Here is a 23,518-nt window from a genome sequence, read left to right as displayed (position 1 = left end):
TAAATTTTTGATTGAATTAAACATGGCCTGTATCCATCATTGCAATATCATGCAGAACACTTCCATTGCCTGTAAATACCCCATCTTCCATCTACTCTGTTCCTCCCTCCCTCTCCCCTCAGAGCCCATGGTGACCACCAGGCCTCACTCCTTGAAGGACAAGATTCATAGTTACTTGCAACAACACTGAGAATTTGACATACTGGTCTGTACAGCCCTATCAGGACACACCCATGTTCTCGAGAGACACCCAACCCTTTGTGTGAGAACATACCAGGCTTCCCCAGGATGAGAGTCCAACTCCATCCTGCTCATTATGTGGGCCTCCACTCACTGATAAAACACACTATGACAATGTGATCACTCACACGTTCTCTAGACTGCTCCAGGTGCACTCTGTCCTGTATGCCCTCCATCCAACACCCTAAACCAGTAACCATTTTTTGTCCCATTGCCAAAAGAGCTCTCTCAACATTGTAGTTTCAACTTCATACCCACCAATCCCCAGTGTTCACCTGCTCCCTCCCCCAATCCTACTTCTAGTTCCATGGACCATCCAACCCATCCTTCTCACCTTACACCCCCAGTCATACTTGTACCACCCAACCCAATAGTATCACTGCACCCCTGTCATGTCTCTTCACTGCAGAACTACTTACTTCCACCTTATAATAGGTTTTGCCAATATGGGCATTTGTTCACAACCTTCTCTTCAATTACGCTCTGTCCAGGTGTTCTATCTAATACTGAGAGTGGTGTACTGAAGTATCCAAATATTATTGTAGAGACATCTGTTTCTCACTTTAGCTTTGCCAGTGTGTGCCTCATATACCTTGGGATATTGAGGTTAGGTGAATAATAGAAGACATTTTTTCTTGTTGCCTTTCCCCTTTTGTTAATATGTAATGATCTTCTTCATCCCTTTTAACAGTTTTGCCTTTTAAATCAATTTTATGAATGAAGGTCCAACAATGAGCCCCTGATACTAATGACTATGCTTGTGAGCCTGTGCACCTGAAATAAGAACAAGGCCTAGAGCAGCAGTGTGCCTAAGAGTTACCTCCTGTGAGCCTCTGTGTTGCTTAAATGTGGCCAGTCTCGAAGCCAAACTCAGCATGTAAACTCGTTGCCTTCCCCCCCCCCCCCCAGCGTGGGACATGACTCCCAGGGATGAGCCTCCCTGGCACTGAGGGATTACTACCAAGTACCAGCTGATGATGTAACTGGAAAATGACCTTGAATAAAAGGTTCAACTCGGACCAGAAGAATATCTCTGTCTACATATAATAACAGGAGTTAAAAATGCTTTTTGACCTAAATCAAGGGGGAAATGGAAAGGACAAATGAGTTTATATGGCTATGAGTCTCTAAAAAAGAGCTGGGAGGTTATCAGAGGGGTTGCCCTTATGCACACCTCAGCAGAGTCCCAGAGACAGATAAAGTAGATACAACCCCGGGTATTGGTTCTTCTGAGGGCTACAGAGACCCACAGGTTTTATGGTCATGGCAGATGGAGTTCAGTGCCATGTCAGTTGGCCCTTCTTTGGAGTTGGTGTTTCTGTGTGATGGAGCTGGACTCAGATGTGATCTCTTTTCACAAGCCTTTCCTGTTACTTTACCAGAATTGTAGTTGGTGCTGGGGTTTAAGATATACCCAGGGGATCTGAATCTCTGGACTGACCATATGATAGCCAGGCCCTGAGCCTCAACAGACTTCAGCTCCTACACTCTGGTTTATTGAACTTACCCCACTCAGCTAACATGGAGTTGAATGTCAACCACCACACCATGGAGCAAAGAGTGCCTACAACTGAAAGCAGGAGGATTGCATTCAGCATCCATGTGGAATCTAAGCCCCCTCTTGACAAAGATGTGGAATGGACACAACCAATCCAAGGTCCACAGGATGGAGGAATACAGTAAGGATTAGAGTGGACTTACTGATATTCTATTCATGAACTATTGGGGTTAGTAATCGAAGAAAATGTGGCATTGGTGTGGAAAAAGTGGCCATGGTGGCTGCTGGGTGCGGGGAATGGGAGGAAGAGATGAGATGTGGAGGCATTTTCAGGACTTGGAGTTGGCCTGGGTGGTGCTGCAGGGACAATTACCAGACATTGTAGATCCTCCCAGTGCCCACTGGATGGAATGTGGGAGAGTGTGGGCTATGATGTGGATCACTGACAGTGAGGAAGTGCAGCAATGCTTGGAGATGTATTCACCAAATGCAATGAATGTCTCATGATGATGGAGGAGAAAGTTGCTATGGGGGGAGTAGTGGGGTGAGGGGGGTGGGGGGTATATGGGGACCTCATATTTTTTGAATGCAATATTTAAAAAATGAATAAAAACAAAAAAATGGAAAAAAAAGAAACACAGATTCCCATGCTGCTGACAACAGAAGCAGACATAGAGGATGCAGCAAATAGACACAGAGAACAGACAACCAGGGGGGTGGGGGGGAAGTGGAGAGAAATAAATCTTTAAAAAAATAAAAATAAAAGGGCATAAAAACCAAAAATAAATAAATAAATAAAATCAATTTTATGAAACCAACATCACCCTAATACAAAAACGAGAAAAAGATACTACAAAAAAAAAAAATTACAGACCAGTATCCAATGAATGTAGATGCAAAAATCCTCAACAAATACTAGGAAACAGAATTAAAAATACACATTAAAAGAATTATACAGCATGATCAAATGGGTTTTATCCCAGGTACGCAAGGGTGGTTCAACACAAGAAAATCAGTTAGTGTAATAAACCACATTAATAAATTGAAGAAGAAAAATTGCATGGTCCTCTCAATTGATGCAAAAAAAAAAAAAATCATTTGACAAAACACAGCACCCTTTATTGTCAAAAAACACTCCAAAAGAGCCACTTCAGGAGTTGGAGTTGGAAGGTCCATTTCCCAAAAAAACAGGGGAGGAAGACATGGTGTGGCACGAGCGTCAGCTACTGAATAGTGGTTTCGGCAGTCTGAAGCATAATCCTAGAAACAACTAAACTTTGAGCCTATTCAGGTCAGAGGGAGGCTGTTGGCCACAATTTTGACTCCACCCCTTGCATGAGGGGAAGTGAAGCTGACTGAAAATCACAGTGCTTGTAAGGACCAGCTTCTTTCCATTTAAGTTGGATTGTAGGTCTTTCCTAAGCCCCACCCCTACCTCCAGCAGGGAGGAAGCTGGGGGGACCTGCACCACCTCTCTGAGAAGCTGCAGATTCTGGTGCCCATCCTACTTAGCAGCATAAGCAGTCTCTGGACCTATTCTGTGACTGGAGTTAGAAGTTCCATTTCCCATAAATGACTGAGGAAGAGACAGTTGTCCACTGGCCTCAGCTACTGATTAGTGGACTTGGCTGGCTAAAGTATAATCCTTGAGACAACTAGGGTCTGAGCCTACCCAAGTGGGAAAGAGTCCAGTAGCCACCATTTTGACTCTTCCCCCAGCATGAAGGGAAGCCTGGCTGAGGGAAAATCCAGTGAAGTTAGGGACTGGTTTCTTTCCACCAGCCCTAGTCTAGCCTAGGCTCCAGCCCCACCTCCAGCAGAGAGGAAGCTGGTGGGACCTGTACCCGGCTCTCCAGGCAACTGGAAGTGCTCTCTGCTGGCACTGACTGAATACTCCATCACCTGGGGCTGCATACCCACACCCCAATAGGATAGAAGTGGTACTGGATAACCTTGGCCTCTCCAGGCAATGGCAGGAGTTTTCAGCCCACACAAACTGGTTAAGTGCCTTTAAGCCCATCTCCACCTCTGTCCCCCCATAGGATGGGAGGGGCCCGGTGTTCCCTCAGCCTCTCAGGGCAACTTCATGCACCTTTGGCTTGCACAAGCCTGACTATTGGGCACCTGTGACTCCACCTCCATCCCCAATAGTACAAGAGGTGGACTATGTTTGCCCAGTCTCTCTAGGTAACTGCAGGTCCTTTTGGCCCACACAGTCTGGACTGGTTGGTGCATGTGGATCCACACTCACCCCCCAATAGGAAAGAAGGAGGTTGGTGGTTCCATGGCCTTTGCAGGCAATGCCAGATCTTTGGCCTGCATGGACTGGATTATTAGATGCCTATCAATCCACCCCCATCCCCAGTAGGATAGGAGGAGTCTGGTGTCTCCACAGCCTCTCTGGACAATGATGGGTACTTTCAGGCAACAGAGAGTGAACTGTTGGGTGCATGTGGACCCAACCCCATGCCTTAATAAGATAGGAGGGGACTGCTGTTTCCTCAGCCTCTCCAGGCAATGGCAGGTATTCTAGGCCTAAAATGACTGAAATGCTGGGCACCTGTAGAACCACCCCTACCATCCAATAGAATAGGAAGGGGCTGGTCCTTCCTCACCCTCTCCAGGCAATGGAGTGTACTTTAACCCTACAGAGACTGAACTGTTGAGCATTAGTGGTTCCATTCCCAGCCCCTAAAGAGCAGAAGAGACAGTATTCCCTCAACCCTGTAGGGCAACTGCATGCATATTTGGCCCACAGAGATTAGATTGTTGGGCACTCCAGAGGGTTCCTTCCTACCCCTGGCAGGGAGATGATGGTGCTATGTCAGTTTACCTGAGCAACTGTGATATTTTAGAACCATGTGACATGGATTTCTGCCCAGAACTATAGCTCCATCCCTGCCCAAGTTAGGGGAGGAGGGGGTATAAAGCTTCATCAGTGTCTCTGAGCGAATACAGACAATCTTGTCATGCCCAGCTTGGCTTATTATACATGGCTGCAGCTCTGTTCCTACCCCTTACAGAGGAGAAAGTTGGAGAAGCTTCATCAATTCCTGGGGCAACATGGGCAGCTTCAGCCTCTGTATCATACAGCACCAACTACATACTTGATTCCTACTACACAACCAGCAAGGGAGAAAAGAAATCCCAAAATTAAAGAGAGAAACTGCACCCCAGAATAAATACATATAGCAAGCCAGATGTGAAAACACCAACAAAAAATACCAATCCCTACCAAGACACAGGAAGATATGGCTCAGTTAAAAGAACAAGATAAGCCTACAGATGACATAAAGGTGTTGAGACAACTAATCTTAGATGTTCAAACAAATCTCCTTAATAAATTCAATGAGATGGATAAAGAGATTAAGGATATTAAGAAATTGGATGAGCACAAAAAAGAATTTGAAAGCATACATGGAAAAATATCAGACCTTATGGGAACAAAAGGTGCAATAAATGAAATAAAAAATACACTGGAGGCATATAGCAGCAGACTTGAGGAAGCAGAAGAAAGGATCAGTGAACTTAAAGACATGGCCTCCAAGAGTGAACATACATAAGAACAGATGAAGAAAAGAATGGAAAACATTGAACAGGGTCTCAGGGAACTAAATGACAGCAAGGGATGTGCAAACATACATGTCATGGGTGTTCCAAAAGGAAAAGAGAATGGAAAAGGGGCAGAAGGAATATTTGAAGAAATAATGGTGGAAAATTTCCCAACCCTATTGAAGGATATAGATATCTGTGTCCAAGAAGCACAACATACTCCCATTCAAGTAAATCCAAATAGACCAACTCTAAGACACTTAATAATCAGAATTCAAGTGCCAGAAACAGAGAATTCTGAGAGCAGCAAGAGAAAAGCCATGCATAACCTATAAGGAATACCTAATAAGATTAAGTGCTGATTTCTCATCAGAAACCATAGAGGAAAGAAGGCAGTGGTATGATATATTTAAGATACTTCAGGAGAGAAACTGCCAGCCAAGAATTTTATTCTCAGCAAGATTATCTTTTTAAAATGAGGGTGATACTAGGATATTCACAGATAAACAGAAACTGAGAGAGTTTATAACAAAAAGACCAGCTTTGCAGGAAATACTAAAGGGAGTGTTACAGCCTGAAAAGAAAAGACAAGAAAGAGGGGCTTGGAAGAAAGTCTAAAAATGATTAATGTATCAGTAACAGTAACTAAGAGTGTCAAAAATAAAATGACAGATAAAATGCAAAGATTAAAATGGGTGGCGGACTTGGCCCAGTGGTTAGGGCATCCATCTACCACATGGGAGGTCCGCGATTCAAACCCCAGCCTCCTTGACCTGTGTGGAGCTGACCCGTGCACAGTGCTGATGCGCACAAGGAGTGCCGTGCCATGCATGGGTGTCCTCTGCATAGGGGAACCCCATGCACAAGGAGTGTGACCCGTAAGGAGAGCCACCCAGCACAAAAGAAAGTGTAGCCTGCCCAGGAATGGTGCCACAAACACACAGAGCTGACACAAGATGATGCAACAAAAAGAAACACAGATTCCCATGCCACTGGCAACAACAGAAGTGGACAAAGAAGATGCATCAAAAAGACATGGAAAACAGACAACCGTGGTGGGGGGGAGGGGAGAGAAATAAATTTTTTTAAAAAAGATCAAAATGGATGAAATAACTGCCTTTACAGTAATAACATTGAATATTAATGGACTGAACTCTCCAACTAAAAGACACAGACTGGTACAATGGATAAGAAAATACAAGCATCTATATGTTCTCTGCAAGAGGCTCATCTTAGACCCAAGGATACAATAGATTGAAAGCAAAAGGTTGGAAAAAGATATTCCACACAAAAGTAACGACACACACACACAAAAAAAGGCTGGGGAAGCTATACTTATATCATATGATAGAGACTTTAAAAGCAAAACTGTTATTAGAGACAATGAAGGACATCACATATTAATAAAAAGAATGATTCACCAGGAACAAATATCAATCATGAATATGTATGCACCTAACCAGGATGCCCCAAGATACATGAGGCAAATACTGGCAAAACTAAAGGGAGAAATAGACATCTCTACAATAATAGTTGGAGAGTTCAATACACCACTCTCAGAATATCTGGGCAAAGAATCAATACAGAAACACTTTGAATAATATGATACAGGGACTATACCTAATAGACATTTACAGAACATTTCACCCCAAAACAGCAAGATATGCATTCTTTTCAAGTGCTCATGGATCTTTGTCCAGGATAGACCATATATTGGGACACAAAGCAGAACTCAATAAACTCAACAAAATCAAAATTATACACAGCACCCTCTCTGATCATAATGAAATAAAGTTGGAAATAAGTGGCAGAAAAAGGGAAAATTCACATATGTATAGAGATTAAACAACATACTCTTAAATAATCAGTGGATCAAAGGGGAAATTTCAAGAGAAATCAATAAATATCTCGAGATGAAAGACAATGAAAATACAACATGTCAGAACCTGTGGGATGCCACAAAGGCAGTGTTGAAAGGAAAATTTATAGCCCTCAATGCTTGCATTGGAAAAGAAGAAAGCTAAAATCAATGACCTGACTACACAGCTGGAGGAACTAGTAAAAGAACACACTAATCCCAAAGTAAGTAGAAGGAATGAAATAACAGATCAGAGCAGAAATAAATGAAATTAAGAACAAAAAACCCCAATAAAATTAACAAAACCAAAAGTTGATTCTTCGAGAAGATGAACAAAATCAATGAACCCTTAGCTAAACTAAGAAAAAAGAGAGAAGATGCAAATAAAAGAAATAAAAAATTAAAAGGGGAACATTACTACTGACCCCACAGAAATAAGAGAAATCATAAGAGGAAACTGTGAACAACTTTATGCCATTAAACTAGACAATATAGGCGATATGGAAAATTTCCTAGGAAAGTGCAAATAACTTACACTCACCCCAGAAGAAATAGAAGGCCTCAACAACCCAGTCACAAGTAAAGAGATTGAAACAACCATCAACCAGCTCCCCAATATGAAAAGCACAGGACTAGACAGTTTCACAGGTGAATTCTACCAAGCATTCAAAGAAGATTTAATACTAATCTTACTCAACTCTTCCAAAAAAATTGAACAAGTAGGAATGCTACCAAACTCATTCTATAAAGCCAATATCACCATAATACCAAAGCCAGATAAAGATATTACAAAAAAAAAAAAGTACAGAACCATTTCTCTAAAGAATACAGATGCAAAAATCCTCAATAAAATACTTGCTAGTCAAATCCAACAACACATCAAATGAATTATTCATCCTGATCAAGTGGGTTTTATGCCAGGCATACAAGGCTGGTTCAACACAAGAAAATCGATCAGTATAATACACCACATTAATAAATCAAAGAAAACATCACATGATCTTATCAATTGATGCAGAAAAGGCATCTGACAAATACAGCTTCCTTTCTTGATAAAAATGCTACAAAAAATAGAAATTGAAGGAAACTTTCTCAACATGATAAAGGCCATATATGAAAAACCCACAACTAACATCATATTCAATGGTGAAAGACTGAGAGCTTTCCTGTTGAGATCAGGGACAAGAAAAGGATGCCACCACTGTTGATCATTATGGTGCTAGAGGTTCTAACTAGAGCAGCCGGGCAAAAAAAGAAATAAAAGGCATCCAAATTGGAAAGGAAGAATTAAAACTTTCACTATTCACACGTGATATGATCGTGTGTCTAGAATGTCCAAAAAAATCTAAAACAAAACTGCTAGAGCTAATAAATGATTACAGTAGAGTGTCAGGATACAAGATCAATACACCAAAATTAGTGGTGTTTCTATACACTAGTAATGCGCAATCTGAGGAGGAAGTCAGGGAAAAAATTCCATTTACAGTAACACCTAAAGGAATCAAATATTTAGGAATAAACTCAACCAAGGATGCAAAGCACTTGTATTCAGAAAACTATAACACATTGCTAAAAGAAATTTTAAAAAGATCTAAATAATCGGAAGAACATTCCATCCTCAGGGATTGGAAGTCTAAATATCATTAAGATGTCAGTTCTACCCAAATTGATATACAGATTCAAGGCAATCCAATAAAAATTCCACCAGTATTTTTTAAACAAATGGAAAACACAATTATCAGGTTTGTCTGGAGGCATGGAGGCCCCAAGTGGCCGGAAATTCTTGGAATGGAAAGGTGAAGTTGGAGGACTCTCACTTCCAGACTTTAGATCATACTGCCTAGCTACAGTGATAAGGGCAGCATGGTGTTGGCACAGGGAAAGACACAGACCAGTGGAGCCAAACTGATGGTTCAGAGGCGGACCCTCACATCTATGTCTGGGTGATTTTTTTTTATTCATTTTTTTAAACATATTACATTCAAAAAATATGAAGTCCCATTCAGCCCCACCACCCCCACCCCCCACTCCCCCCACAGCAACACTCTCTCCCATCATCATGACACATCCATTACATTTGGTAAGTACATCTCTGGGCATCGCTGCACCTCGTGGTCAGTGGTCCACATCATAGCCCATACTCTCCCACGTTTCTGGGTGATTTTTGACAAGCCTGTCAGACCCACCCAGCTGGGACAGAACAGTTTATTCAACAAATGGTGTTGGGAGAACTGGATATCCATAGCCAAAATAAATAAAGAGAACCTCTCTCTCATACCTCATACAAAAATTAACTCAAAATGGATCAAAGACCTAAATATAAAAGGAAGTACAATAAAGCTCCTAGAAGAACATGTAGGGAAACATCTTCAAGAACTGGTGGTAGGTGGTGGATTCTTAAACCTTACACCAAAAACATGAGCAATGAACAAAAGCATGGATAAATGGGACCTCCTCAAACTTAAACACTTCTGTAATTCAAACAACTTCATCAAGAAGGTGAAAAGGCAGCCCACTCAGTGGGAGAAAATATTTGGAAACCACTTATCCAATGTGGGTCTGATTTCCATTCTATGTGGGGAGATCATACAACTCAGAGCAGGCAATCCAGTTGAAAAGTGGGCAAGGGATTTGGGTGGACATTTCTCCAATAAGGAAATGCAGGTGGCCAGAGAGCACATGGAGAGGGGGGTTCCATATCACTGGCTATTGGGGAGGTGTGGATTGGGACAACAATAAGATACCACCACATAGAATGGCCATTATTTAAAAAACAGACAACAGTAAGTGCTGGAGAGGATGTGGAGAAATAGGAACACTCCTTCACTGTTGATGGGAGTGTAGAATGGTGCAGCCTCTTTGGAAGAAGTTTTGGGGTTCCTCAGGAAGCTAAATATAGAGCTGCCATATGATCCAGCAATTCCTATACTAGGAATATACCCTGACCCGGACCGGCCCGCGGGCCAGGCCAATACGACAGGACGTCTCCCGTCCGAAAAAGCTTGGGGATCTAGAAACAAAGCAAATGACACAGAGACGGGGACAAGAGACACGAAGAAGAATGGAGGCAAGACAGGATTCTGATCAAGCCTCGTTTACTGGGGGTAAAACACGGGGATATAGAGAGAGGGAAGGGAACGTGTACATAGGTGATAGGCTGGTTTTGTGGGTGGCAGACGTCCAAGGAGGGGATTGGCTGAAAGTTCGTGCCGGGTCTGCAGAGTTTCGCGCCTTGCGCATGCGTATTGCTGTGGTCACCTGAGTTATGGCGGGAAGGGGAGAACAAAGAAGCAGGGAGGAAGAAGAATAAGGAAATGACAGGGCAGATTTGTGAACTCCGCCATGTTGTGAGATCCGCCATTTTGTGGGAGGCTGTAAATAGGTTTCACAGTGGGTGGCTCCCTACAGGTCCCCCTTTTCTATTTAATATAATGAATTGAAGGAACAGCCGGTGACGGCTCATGATAGAGCAGGGCTTATTTTCAGTAGTGGCATGCGGCTGCGAGGTGCTCTCGTGCTGAAAGGGGGGCTGTGCCTGTCTTAGGTTGGGGCTGCACCCAGTAAGTGATTCATCTTACCCGGTGTGCGATCAGTCTTACCCGTCATTGGGAATCATGGCAGCAAAAGGCCATGTCCCTGTCTTAGGTTGACTGATGGGTCAGCCCAGTTGCCCGTCATTGGCTAACCCGTCCAGCGCCTCAGTGACAGATGGCTTGCAATTACAGCAAGCTATAACGGGGAGCCCTCATAGACTGCGTATGACAAGCATGATGTACTGAGATTGGTGGGTGTGGCCACACCCACCCCGGTCTTGTCAGGCCAGGGTGCCCATTGCTCGTTCGAGCCGCTGGATCTTTGCCGAAGCCATTCAGTGATATAGATTAAACAGAGAAGGTTAAGCCATGATAAGGGAGGTGGTGACTGTAAGGGGAAAACAGGCAAAGAAATGTTATTAGGGTACAGGATAGCAAATGAGACAACATAAGAAATTTGCATTTTCAAAGGTTGGTTGTTCATTCTTCAGTCCGGATAGGTGGGTACTGACGAACAGCGGCAAGATACATCACGTGGGCCGAGATTTGCTTCATCCTTTCTTGGAGAAATTTAAGGAGGCAAGGTGCAAATGCACAGATTAATGAGAGTGATTAGGGGGCTGAGGAGGGGACCTAGCCACGTTGCGAGAGGGGAAGTGAGCCAGGCAGATAAGGAGGAGGTTGATTGGGAGGGCAGTATTCCTTCCCACAATTCTCGCAATTTCTTAACATTTTGCTCAACAATACCAGATTCATTTATATAGTAGCAACATTCTTCCTGGAGGAAAAGGCAGGTTCCCCCTTTATCAGCTTTAAGTAGGTCAAGATGATGAATTTGATTTAAATGCAGACATTGACCATTCTTACTATTATTCCCAATCCATTCTATAGTAGGAGCTATTCCTAGAAAAACTTTCCACAGATTCTTCTGCTTGTGTATAGATGTAATATTACACCATGGAGAAGGGATCCATTTCCCTTTCTGTTTCCAAACACTATTATTTTTAGTAAAATTTATTTTTTGTTGTCCTTTACTATTTAGACCATACCAAATAAATCTGTCATTATATTCAGTGGGACTCTCCATAGCGGCACTTTACCACACTATTCCATAGGAATCATTAAAAATGACAGATTCTCTTCCTATATGGCATTCTGGCCATCCCTCTTTATCCCTACTGTCTTTTTGCGGACAATCATAAGTAGGATTTTTGGTTACTAATAAATTGGAAGAGTGAAATAAAGTCACAATAAACTCAGTATTATTATTTTTGAAGATAATTATGGCCTGATTTTTAACATACATACAGGAAGGATGGTTACCCATACATAAGGGCCGATATTCAAATGGTAATATGAGGTTATCGATTCTTTGTCCTTCTTCATAGAGTTTAATTGGCAATTGATCATCAATTGGTCCAGGGAGTATATGGGTCTTATTCAGATATATATGAAAGAATGGATTTTTCCAGGTTAACACTCTAAGTAATGGGGGTTTAGGTATATAGGTCTAATAAGTGTAATTACTGGCAGCTTCCTTATTACTTATGATCACCATTATCAGAAGTTGTAGAAGACTCCATCTCTTCATTCTGGGGTTTAATCCTCTTCGCAGGTAACTAAATTTGTTCTCCATTTTCTGAAATGATAAGAGCATAGCCTCACCCCCTTACTTTAATCCTGCCTTTTTTTTTTTCCATTCATTGCTTAAAAGATCCTTCTAGAATATTGGTTGATCTTCATTTCCTGCGTCTACTGTAGATGCTTGACATTTTCTAAGTGACATTCCACAGGTGTTAATGAATTATAAACATTAAGAAAATTTAAAGTAAATAAAACTTTTGCCAATTGATCTTTTGGTGTTATAATACTATCATCTCCCTTTTTTTTGTTTTAAAAGCATAGTTTTTAGGGTATGATGGCTGCATTCAACTATGACTAGACAGTAAGACTTACAAATTTAGAGTCAGAGACAACATTCAAGGGCTCTCAAAACATTTGTAAAACTTTAATGATGGCTGAAAGCTCTGTGCATTGAGCAGATGAATAAGAAGTTTGCCAAACCTGTTCTTTTTGAGAAATAACGTATGCTGTTTTTTATTACTATTACTATCAGTAAATACTGTACAAGATAGTTGGGCTATGCACACAGCCCTGAAAAGCACTGCAAAAGTCTATTGTTGGGTTTTTTTAATAGATAGAGGAATGCAGCTGGCTTGATTTGTCTAAGAAGACACTAAAGAAAGTCTTAGCAAGTTTTAAAACAAAGTGATAGCAATACAGCTGGACATTAACTTTATGCAACATACTAGCAGTGTTTGGGATTGCTGCATACTAGTGTTGTTACTTTAATCTATGATAAGAGGTTGTTTCTGTGACACATACTCTTTTATAATTATTAAAACCATAATTAACCACAGTGTACTTTTCTTTAATATTATGCTGAATATTGGTAAATTTATACACTCTTAAGCATTCATAGGAATCTTTTACTCATACAACTTTAACAGAGGGTTAAAAAATCCTGTTAATTTTATAACACTTTTAAACACTCTCAACTTATAACATATTACATGAACTTAACTGTTTTTTCTTTCAAGGTAAAAGAACAAATCTCTTTTAATTAGTTTGGAATAAAAAGCTGCTTTTCAGGATCTAATTTTTAGAAAGCAGGTTTAAACATTATTTCCTTTAAAAGAGATAAGACCCTTTCTTCCTTGAACACTGAGGAAATGATGAGGCTAAAGCATAAGAAGCTGTTTTGATAAAACAGACTCTTTGTATACTGATTATTCAGGATATAAACTTTCCATAAACTTTCACCAGAACAGACTAATGATTTCAGAGACTTTGAAAAAGAACAATATTTTTAACTTTGATACATACTACTTGATACTAAGGCTTTTTCAAACTTTATAGACAGACCCATCAAATCTTACTTAACTTTAACCATAAAAATTTCTTTCCACAAACCTTCTACACTTTCAATATTCATTTGTCCCACATTTTACTCTTTCTCAATAATCAATCATTTTATTTCAGGATGAAATCATCTCCTGTTTCCTTAGTAATAAAAACACATTCCATATATCCCACATACTAAGTTACCAGGCAAACTTCTTACAACATATCACTGCCATCAACACTAAATGAGCTTGTTAAAATAATGAACTTTTCTTCAGTTTAAATACTTAGTAGCATGTAATACCAGAAACAGTCCCCTAGAAGCCAGTTTGCAGGGAAGACTAGCCACCAACAAGTTTTCCTGTTATAAAATTACCTTTTATTATTTATCATCATCAATTCAGTTTTATATATATTTAATAATGACTTTTGGAATTAGCCATTTAAATACCTTAATTTAAACAATGCTTCATTAAACTTCTTATAATTATTTATATAACCATATAGATTATGTTATTTTAAGACAACTTTTACCTTCACAGAACACATTCCCTTACTTAAAGTTACCAGAATACCTTCTACAACTCGCCACATGCAAATTAAGTTCCAAGAGTTTATGAAAAATTAGCCATCCTATTTTAGGACAAAACACCTTTTTGCAAAGACTTATTAAATTTCAGTTAGCATTTTCACAAACTTTTAACCAAATATTCATTTAAGTTTTACATCCTTCCTATTAACCTGTGAAGAAAAATAAGTTATTCATTTCAATCTAGGCAAGAACTATTTTTTATGAAAAGACATAATAATTTTGTTAATCAAGACTTACAATTTTTATCATTGTAGATATCTTATTAACTTTTAAACTTATGTTTTAATATAATAAACTTAAGTATTAATATAAGCGCTTATTTAATTTTTGGCCATTCGAATAGAGCTCTTTTTTTTTTTTACTAATTTATATTACCATCCAGAGGTATCACAATATACAGTGACATTGAATGAACAGACAGACAAACACAAAACAATTAAAACACATTAACAGAAACATAGAATTTATTTACAATCGACTCATAATTCTTTACTTTCTTGGTATAGCTGCTTTTAAATCCTCTGTTATATAGCACATCTTAGATTGTATCTTTCAAGATTTCTTCTGGAATTCATGTTGCCTGTAATATGCAAGCTTGTGCTTGGAAACGTTTTTATTAGTTATCAGCAATCAGTTAAAATAACTTGAGCAGCAGTTAGGCAGACCATTAGCACACATTTTTGGATTATTACTGTAAGACTATACTGAGACTTGAAGTTCTGGAGATAATTATTGATTTAAAACTGAAAATTCCTTTTGGACCTTGATAAAAATTTTGTACTCATTTTATTATCTTGGTTAAATAAGCCCAATTAGAATTAGCATGGAAACAAAACAAAACACAAATGTTGCCACGTTTTTCTCTCATTCCAGTGGCTTAACTATATTAGCCCTCAATAGCCCAAACCTACATTGTCATGTAGACAGCAGGGAGCCCAAAGAGTTGTGAAAGGATTGGCGTTTGCCGGAAGAAAGTTGATTGCTTCATAAGCTTGTTTTAGTTTTGGGGCCTGTGGCTGGCCCTGCCTCCCGTTTCCCTGATGGGGAGGGAGAGATTGGCCCTGCATGTCGGCAACGAGGACAGACTCTAGGGGCACTACTAGTCTTTTTGTTAAATACCGGGGTGGGACAGTCTCGGGCGAAATGGCCGGGATCACCGCACTTTAAACAAGCTCTTTTTTGTTGCGACTGTAAAACCTCTTTTAAGGCGGAGGCCATAGCAAGGCCTTGTTGGTAGGCAGGGCCAATTTCAGAACAAAGCCTGATGTAACCAGACAAGTCCTCCTTCTTTCTATAAGGTCTGATTGCGGCCTGACAAACCGCATTTGCATTTTCAAAGGCGATTTGTTTTACATAGTCTGTTTCTGTATTGTTATCGCCAAACAGCCTTTCTGCAGCCGTGCACAATCTGCCTACAAAATCTGAAAAAGGCTCCTCCGGCCCCTGTTTAATATTAGTGAGGGAGGAGGCAGGGCGTTCTTTTGAGGGCAACCTTTTCCAAGCCTTAAGGGCAGCAGTTTGAATTTGAGCAAATAGGCCAGGGTCATACCTACATTGGTTTGTATTATCTCTATAATCATTTGACCCTGTGAGCATATCAATAGTCCACCCGTTGTTGCCGGCCTGAGCATTAAGCTTGGCTGTATCGGCACAGAACTCGGTGTACTCAGATTTCCATAATAGGTAATCTCCCGCACTGAGAGCAGAGCAAGCAAGAGTACGCCAATCATGAGGTGTAAGCCAGGCATCGGCAATGTGCTCCAAAATGGTAATAGTATACGGAGCAGTGGGCCCATAGGTAGAAGTGGCAGGCATAAGCTCTTTTAAATTTTTAAACGGAAAAGTGGAGTGTACCCGAACTTGCTCATCATCATCATTTCTTTTTTTGGTAACCAGGTAAGCAGAGGTAATTACAGGGGGGTGGGACGGAGAAAAGTTAGGAGGGTATTTAGGTGACGGTTTTAGCACGGGCGGTTCTGACGGGGAACTACAGCTTGGCAAAAGGTCGATAAAAGGGTTGTGGTTAACTTCCTTCCTGCATTTATGGTGTTGTAATTCTTTTAGCTGCTGTAGCTCCTTTTATGAGTTGGAAATGCTCCCTTCCTATGGAAACTAGGGATAAACTTCTTTTAGGAAAGCAAGGAATTCTAGGAGCTGTTTAACTTTAACCTGTACTCCTTGTGCCTTTAAAGCCTCACGTAGGCCTTCTACAAACACTTTATGCTCACTCATTGCTTGTCCCATACTTTCACCGATCACTTACCGAGATCCTGAACGCGCAGCAGGCTCCTGTGCGGTGTCTCCGTTCACTCATGAAGCTCTGACCGTGGACTCACTCTACACGGTGTCTTCTTGGATTTCTTCTTTTGGGCCCATCAATCGGCACTCTCTACGTTGTAGCTCAGTTCTGCCCCACGTTGGGCACCAAAATGACCCGGACCCGCCCGCAGGCCAGGCCAATACAACAGGACGTCTCCCATCCGACCAAGCTCGGGGATCTAGAAACAAACGACACAGAGACGGGGACAAGAGACATGAAGAATAGAGGCAAGACAGGATTCTGATCAAGCCTCGTTTACTGGGGGTAAAACACGGGGATATATAGAGAGGGAAGGGAACGTGTACATAGGTGATAGGCTGGTTTTGCGGGTGGCAGACGTCCAAGGAGGGGATTGGCTGAAAGTTCGTGCCAGGTCTGCAGAGTTTCACGCCTTGCGCATGCGTATTGCTGTGGTCACCTGAGTTATGGGGGGAAGGGGAGAACAAAGAAGCAGGGAGGAAGAAGAATAAGGAAATGACAGGGCAGATTTGTGAACTCCGCCATGTTGTGAGATCCGCCATTTTGTGGGAGGTTGTAAATAGGTTTCACAGCGGGTGGCTCCTTACAATACCCAGAAGAACTAAAAGCTATGACACGGACAGACATCTGTACACCAATATTCATAGCAGTGTTATTCACAATTGCCAAAATATGGAAACAACCCAAGATGGAAACAACCCAAGTGTGCATCCACCAATTAATGGATAAACAAAATGTGGTATAATACAAACGATGGAATACTAAGCTGCAGTAAGAAGAAATGAAATTGGGACACATGTGATAACATGGCTGAATCTTGAAGACATTATACTAAGCAAAGTAAGCCAGACACAAAAGGACAAATATTGTATGTTCTCCTTAATATGAACTGCGTATGAAGAATAAACACATGGAATTAAACCCTAGAGTATAGGTTTTAAGGAGATAAGAGGAAGGTTGAGAAGAACTACTGATGCTTAATGTATGTAAAAGTTTTAATTAACTTGACTGTAAAAGTGTGGAAGTGGATAGAGTTGATGGTAACACATGATAGTAAGTAGCAGCTGGTTTATAAATGGGATGTGGCTGAAAAAGGTAGTCTGGGGAAGTAAATGTCAATAGAAAGAAAGCTAAAGAATAATCGAGGGACTGAATAGCACAGTGAACCCAGAGGTGGATGAGGATTGTGGTTGAGGGTACAAATGCACAAGAATTGTTCTGTGAGCTAGAGCAGATGTACATCAATATTGCAGGGTGGTGGGAATATGGAGAATCATGGGAAAACTACAATTGTTGTGACCTATAAACTGTGGATAACAGCAATATTATAATATTCTTGCATCAATGCCAAAGTTGTACTGTGTTGAAAATGGAGGTGTATGGAAAAAGTGTGCCAAATGTACGCTATGGACCATGGTGGCGATAAAAGTTTGATGATGTTATCTCATAATCTGTAACAAATATTCCATCATGGTGTGATGTGTTGGTGAAGGGTGTTGTATGGGAAATCTTACACAACTCTATGATTTGCAAGTTCACAACCTCTGTAATAAAAATATATATAAATAGTGTGAGTTGGGGGGAAATACGCCAAATGTAAGATAAGGACAATAGTTGATAATAATATTTTGACAATGCTCTTGCATAGTTCGTAACAAATGTTTCACAGCAATGCCAAGTGTTGGTGGAGGGGTGATGTATTAGACCCCTGTATGATGTTATGTATGTTTATTTTGTAAGTTCACGATCTTTACTATACACTTATTGTTTATGCATGTTCATGTATGAATGATATACTTCAATAAAAATATATTTAAAAAACAGTCCAAAAGATAGGAATAGAAGGAAACTTTCTCAATATGATAAACTGCATATATGAAAAACCTACACCTAGCATTGTACTCAATGGTGAAAGACTGAAAACTTTCCCACTGATATCAGGAACAAGAAAAGGATGTTCACTGTCACCATTATTATTCAGTATTGTGCTAGAAGTTCTAGTTAGAGCAATTAGGCTAGATGAAATAAAATTCACCTAAATAGGAAAGGAAGAAGTTAAACTTTCACTAATTGCTAATAACATGATCCTCATTCTAGAAAATCCTGTAAAACCACACAAAACTACTAGAATTAATAGACGAGTTCAGCAAAGTGGCAAGATACAAAGTTAATATGCAAAAATCTATAGTGTTTCTATGATGTGCAATCTAAGGAGGAAATCAGAAAAAAATTCCATTTATCATAGTGGTGAAGAGAATTAAATATTTAAAAATAAATTTAACCCAGGACCTGTATTCAGAAAACTACAAAACATTGCTAGAAGAAACTGAAGAAGACTTAAATAAATAGAAGGCCATTCTGTGTTTGTGGATTGGAAGACTAAATATCATTAAGATGTCAGTTCTATCCAAATGATTTACAGATTCAATGCAATCCCATTGAATATCCCAACAACCTTTTTTGCAGAAATCGAAAGCCAATAATCAAATTTATTTGGAAGGGTAAGGGGCCCAGAATAGTGGAAAATGTCTTGAAAAAGAATGAAGTTGAAGGACTCTCATTTCCTGCCTTTAAAGCATATTAGCTACAGTGGTAAAAAAGCAGCATGTTACTTGGATAAGGATAGACAGATTGACCAATGGAACAGAATCAAAAACTCAGAAATTGACCCTCATATCTACAGTCAAGTGATTTTTTACATGGGTTGGCCAGAACAGTCTTTTCAACAGATGGTACTGGGAGAACTGGATAGCCATATCCAAAGAAAGAATGACCCTATCTCATATCTTATACAAAAATTAACTCAAGATGTATCAAGACCTAAATATAAAACAACAACCATAAAACTCCCAGAAGAAAATACAGGAAAATATCCAAGATCTTGTGGTAGGTGGTATTTTTTTAAACCTTATGCCCAAAGCATGAGTAACAAAAGAAAAAAATAGATAAATGGGACTTCCTCAAAATTTAACACTTTTATACCTCAAAGGACTTTGTCAAAAGGGTGAAAAGGCAGCTGACTCAATGGGAGAAAATATTTGATAATCACATATCTCATAAGGGTTTAATATCCATGTAAGGAGATCATACAACTCAACAATAAAATGACAAGGTATCCAATTAAAAAATGGGCAAAAGACTTGAAAAGACAACTGTCCAAAGAAGAAATACAAATGGTGAAGAAACAGGAAGAAATGTTCAACATCACTAACGATTAGGGAAATGCCAATCAAAACTACAATGAGATATCGTTTCACACCTATCAGACTGGCCGCTTTTAAAAAGTCAGAAAACTATAAATATCGGAGGGGATGTGGAGAGATAGGAACACTTATTCACTGTTGGTGAGAATGTAGAATGGTACAGCCGCTGTGGAGGACTGTTTGGCAGTTCCTAAGGAATTGAATATAGACTTGCCGTGGGACCCGGCAATACCATTGCTAGTTTTATATCCAGAAGAACTGAGAATGGTGACACGAACAGTCATCTGTACAGAAGTCTGCACACTGATGTTCCTAGTGGTGTTATTCACAACTTCCAAAGGTTGGAAAACAACCCAAGTGTCCATCAACTGATAGATGGATAAACAAATTGTGGAGTATACACACAATGGAATATTATGCGGCAGTAAGAGGAAATGAAGTCATGAAACATATAACAACATGGATGAACCTGGAGAACATTATGTTGAGTGAAGCAAGCCATACACAAAAGGACAAATACTGTATGATTGCCTTATTATGAACTAAGTATATTATGTGAAAAATGAAACTGGGTAGAATTGCATATATAAGACTATTTTTCTTAAAGCTGAACAAATGTAAGTTAATAGTACAAAATGTTAATATCAGACAGAAACCAAGATATACTAAGTGGAGACCAGACACAGAGATACTACATATGTGTGATTCCATTTATATTAAATATAATTATAAATCAATTTATAAAGATGAGAGAAATTAGTGGTTATGTAGGTATGAGAAAGGACTGCTAAGGAATGTGTAGTCTTTCTTTCTGGAGTAATGAAATTGCTTAAACTTTTTGAGATGATGAATGTGCAACACTTTTTGGTTATCCAATTTGGATAGAATAGTCAGAAACAGCAGCTATGTACAGTGGAGGAAGCATAGAGAGATTAAAAGGTGAGGAATTTTCTTGTTTGTTTGTCTGTTTTTTATTATTGTTATTGAAATCATGAAAATGCTCTAATAATGATCGAAGTGATGAGCACACAACAATGTGATTATACCAAATACCATTGATTGTACACTTTGGATGAATCATATGCTTTATTAATATGTATCAGTAAAATTGATACTTTTTTTTTAAAAGTCAGGAAACTATAAATGTTGGAAAGTATATGGAAAGATAGGAATGCTCATTCACTGTTGTCGGGAATGCATAATGTTACAGCCACTGTGGAAGGCTATTTGGAAGTTACCAAATGCAATGAATATGTCATGATGATGGAGGAGAATGTTGCTATGGGGGGAGTAGTGGGGTGAGGGGGATGAGGGTACATGGGGACCTCATATTTTTTGAATGTAATATTTTTTAAAATGAATTAAAAATTAATTAGTTAATTAATTTTTTAAAAAGTTGGATATAGACTTGCCATGTGACCTGGCAATACTACTACTTGGTATGTACCCAGAAGAACTGAAAGCGTTGACATGAACAAACATCTGCACACACAATATTCATAGCGGCATTATTCACAATTGCCAAAAGTTGGAAACAGCCCAAGTGTCCATCAACCAATGGATGGATAAACAAATTGTTGTATATACACATGATGGGATATTATGCAGTGGTAAGAAGAAATCAAGTTGTGAAGCATAGGACAACATGAATGAACCTGGAGGACATTATGTTGAGTGAAGCAAACCAGATGCACACAAAAGGACAAATACTCTGATTGTGCTGTTAAGAACAAAATATATTATGTAAACTCATGGAATTAATAATTAGAATATAGTTCACCAGAAAATAAATGATGGCAGAGCATGGAAAGCTGTAAAAATTTGGAAATGGTGAGAGCAGATCATAGTGTTAGGACTAGCAGAGCTATTATATGGGTATGACAGTGGTTGAAAGGGCAAGCCAAAGGACATATTACTAGAAGGAAAGTTAAAAAATGTAATATGGGACTGTATAACATAGTGAAACTTCATTTAAAATACGAATATGGGTGATGTTGCATATATTAGACTGTTTTTACAAGATATAAATAAACTAGAGAGAAGGTAACAGACTAGCTATTATGTATGGCAGAGGAAGCATAGAGAGATTGAAAAGTAATGAATTTTCTTTGGTTGGTTGGTTGGTTTTTGTTTTTTAGTATTATTATTATTATTACTGGAATAGTGAAAATGCTCCAGGAATGACTGGGGTGATAAGTATACCGAATACCATTGTACGAAATACCATTGTGATTATACCAAAAACCATTGATTATACACTTTGGATGGATTTATGCTTTATTAATATGTATCAGAAAAATTGGCTTGTTAAAAAAAAGAAGAGATAGATATCCTAAATATCCCTAAATCTATTAAATAAATTTATTTGTTGTTTAAAGTTTCCAAAAAAGAAGCTACCTTTTCTCTAAGTCTCAGGAATTGCTTATTTTTCTAATGTTCTCTTCATTAAGAGTCTTCTGGAGCAAAAAACAAAAGGTTCATTTGTAAATTCTTAAAAATATAGTCAAACAAGCATAGCAGGCATAATTACTTAGAATAAATTTGAAATTAAGTACACACACAACTTCTGATATTTCTTTAAGAACTAAAGAAATGCGTGTCACTCTGGAAATGTACAAATATGCATTTAAGCAAAAAGAACATTAAAAATATACATTCGTTTTCTAATTTTGACTGCACATTGAGTGCCTAAAAACAACACCCATTTATTATCTCTCAATTCTGTAGATTAAATGTCTGATATGGGTCTCACCAGGCTAAAATCAAGTTTTCAGCAGGGCTGTATTCCTTAGTGGAGGCTCTTGGGAAAAAATCCACTTCCAAGCTCATTGAAGTTGTTGTTAGACTAAAATTCCTTATGACTCTAGTATTGAGTTCCTTGTTTCTTTGCTGCCTTTCATTCAAGGGCTGTGCTTAACTCCTACAGGACTCTCTCCAGTATCTGTATATGAGCCCCTATATCTCAAACCATATTTGATATTACATTGTTAAAAATTGAAATATCTGAAAAATCTGTAACCACCTATTTCTCACAAATATTCATGGGTCATCACACTGGAAACTTTATTTTTCCTATTTGTTAGTGATTACCTAGAACCTACAATTGTATTTTAAAATATATACCTTTCTCTAATAGTCCTAGAAGAATATAACGGAGAAGAGACAAGACCTTAATCAATGATTTTAGGATTAATTTGCTAAGTTTTCCATTTTGGTACAAAATCAGAAATCATATTGAAAAATATCTCTGAACTCAAAATAAACAAGTTTAATCCCAGTGCTGCCATTTAATAACTATATAATTATGTTTCAAACTCTTGGTTTTCCATGAGATTTGCTTTCTCATTTGAAAATAGAGATGATATTAACCATTTATGTAGGTTATTATAAGAAATGCATTAGAAAAAATATAAGTGAAAGCACTATGAATTGCTGTTGTATGTAATATCTGATTTAGGTTTACTTTCCCACAGGATTACCAGCTCATCGTTGGACTCAGAAACTGGATGATCTGGGCTACCTATTTCTTCACGGTCTTTCCTTTATATATCATTATTATCTCTTTGGTATGCATCTTATTCTTTGTCAAGGCAAGTGTCTACTTCAATATTGCCCAATAAAAATTCTAATATGAGTCATATATTACATTCTTTATTAGTATCTAGAACTAAAAAATAAATAAACCAGGTGGAATTATTTTAATAACATATTTAGTTTAACCCAGCACATCCAACATATTATTTCAACATTTAGGTAACAGGAAAATTGAGATATTTTACATTCTATTTTGTAATAAGTCTTCAAAATCCAGTGTGTATTTCATATTTACCATACATTCC

At 38.9% G+C, this 23,518-nt stretch overlaps 1 protein-coding gene across 1 annotated transcript in view; it reads left to right on the top strand.

Moving 5' to 3' along the window:
• Positions 1-23,518, top strand: part of LOC139437434 (phospholipid-transporting ATPase ABCA3-like) — a 150,685-nt gene that overhangs the window by 126,754 nt on the left and 413 nt on the right. Inside the window, exon 5 of the mRNA XM_071211468.1 lies at positions 23,153-23,269. Within this exon, the coding sequence (XP_071067569.1) occupies positions 23,153-23,269 (117 nt within the window). The remainder of the gene's footprint in view (positions 1-23,152; positions 23,270-23,518) is intronic.

Source organism: Dasypus novemcinctus, chromosome 23 (genome assembly GCF_030445035.2).
Source record: "Dasypus novemcinctus isolate mDasNov1 chromosome 23, mDasNov1.1.hap2, whole genome shotgun sequence".
NCBI classification, from domain to species: Eukaryota; Metazoa; Chordata; class Mammalia; order Cingulata; family Dasypodidae; genus Dasypus; species Dasypus novemcinctus.
This window is presented reverse-complemented; position numbering and strand designations above follow the sequence as displayed.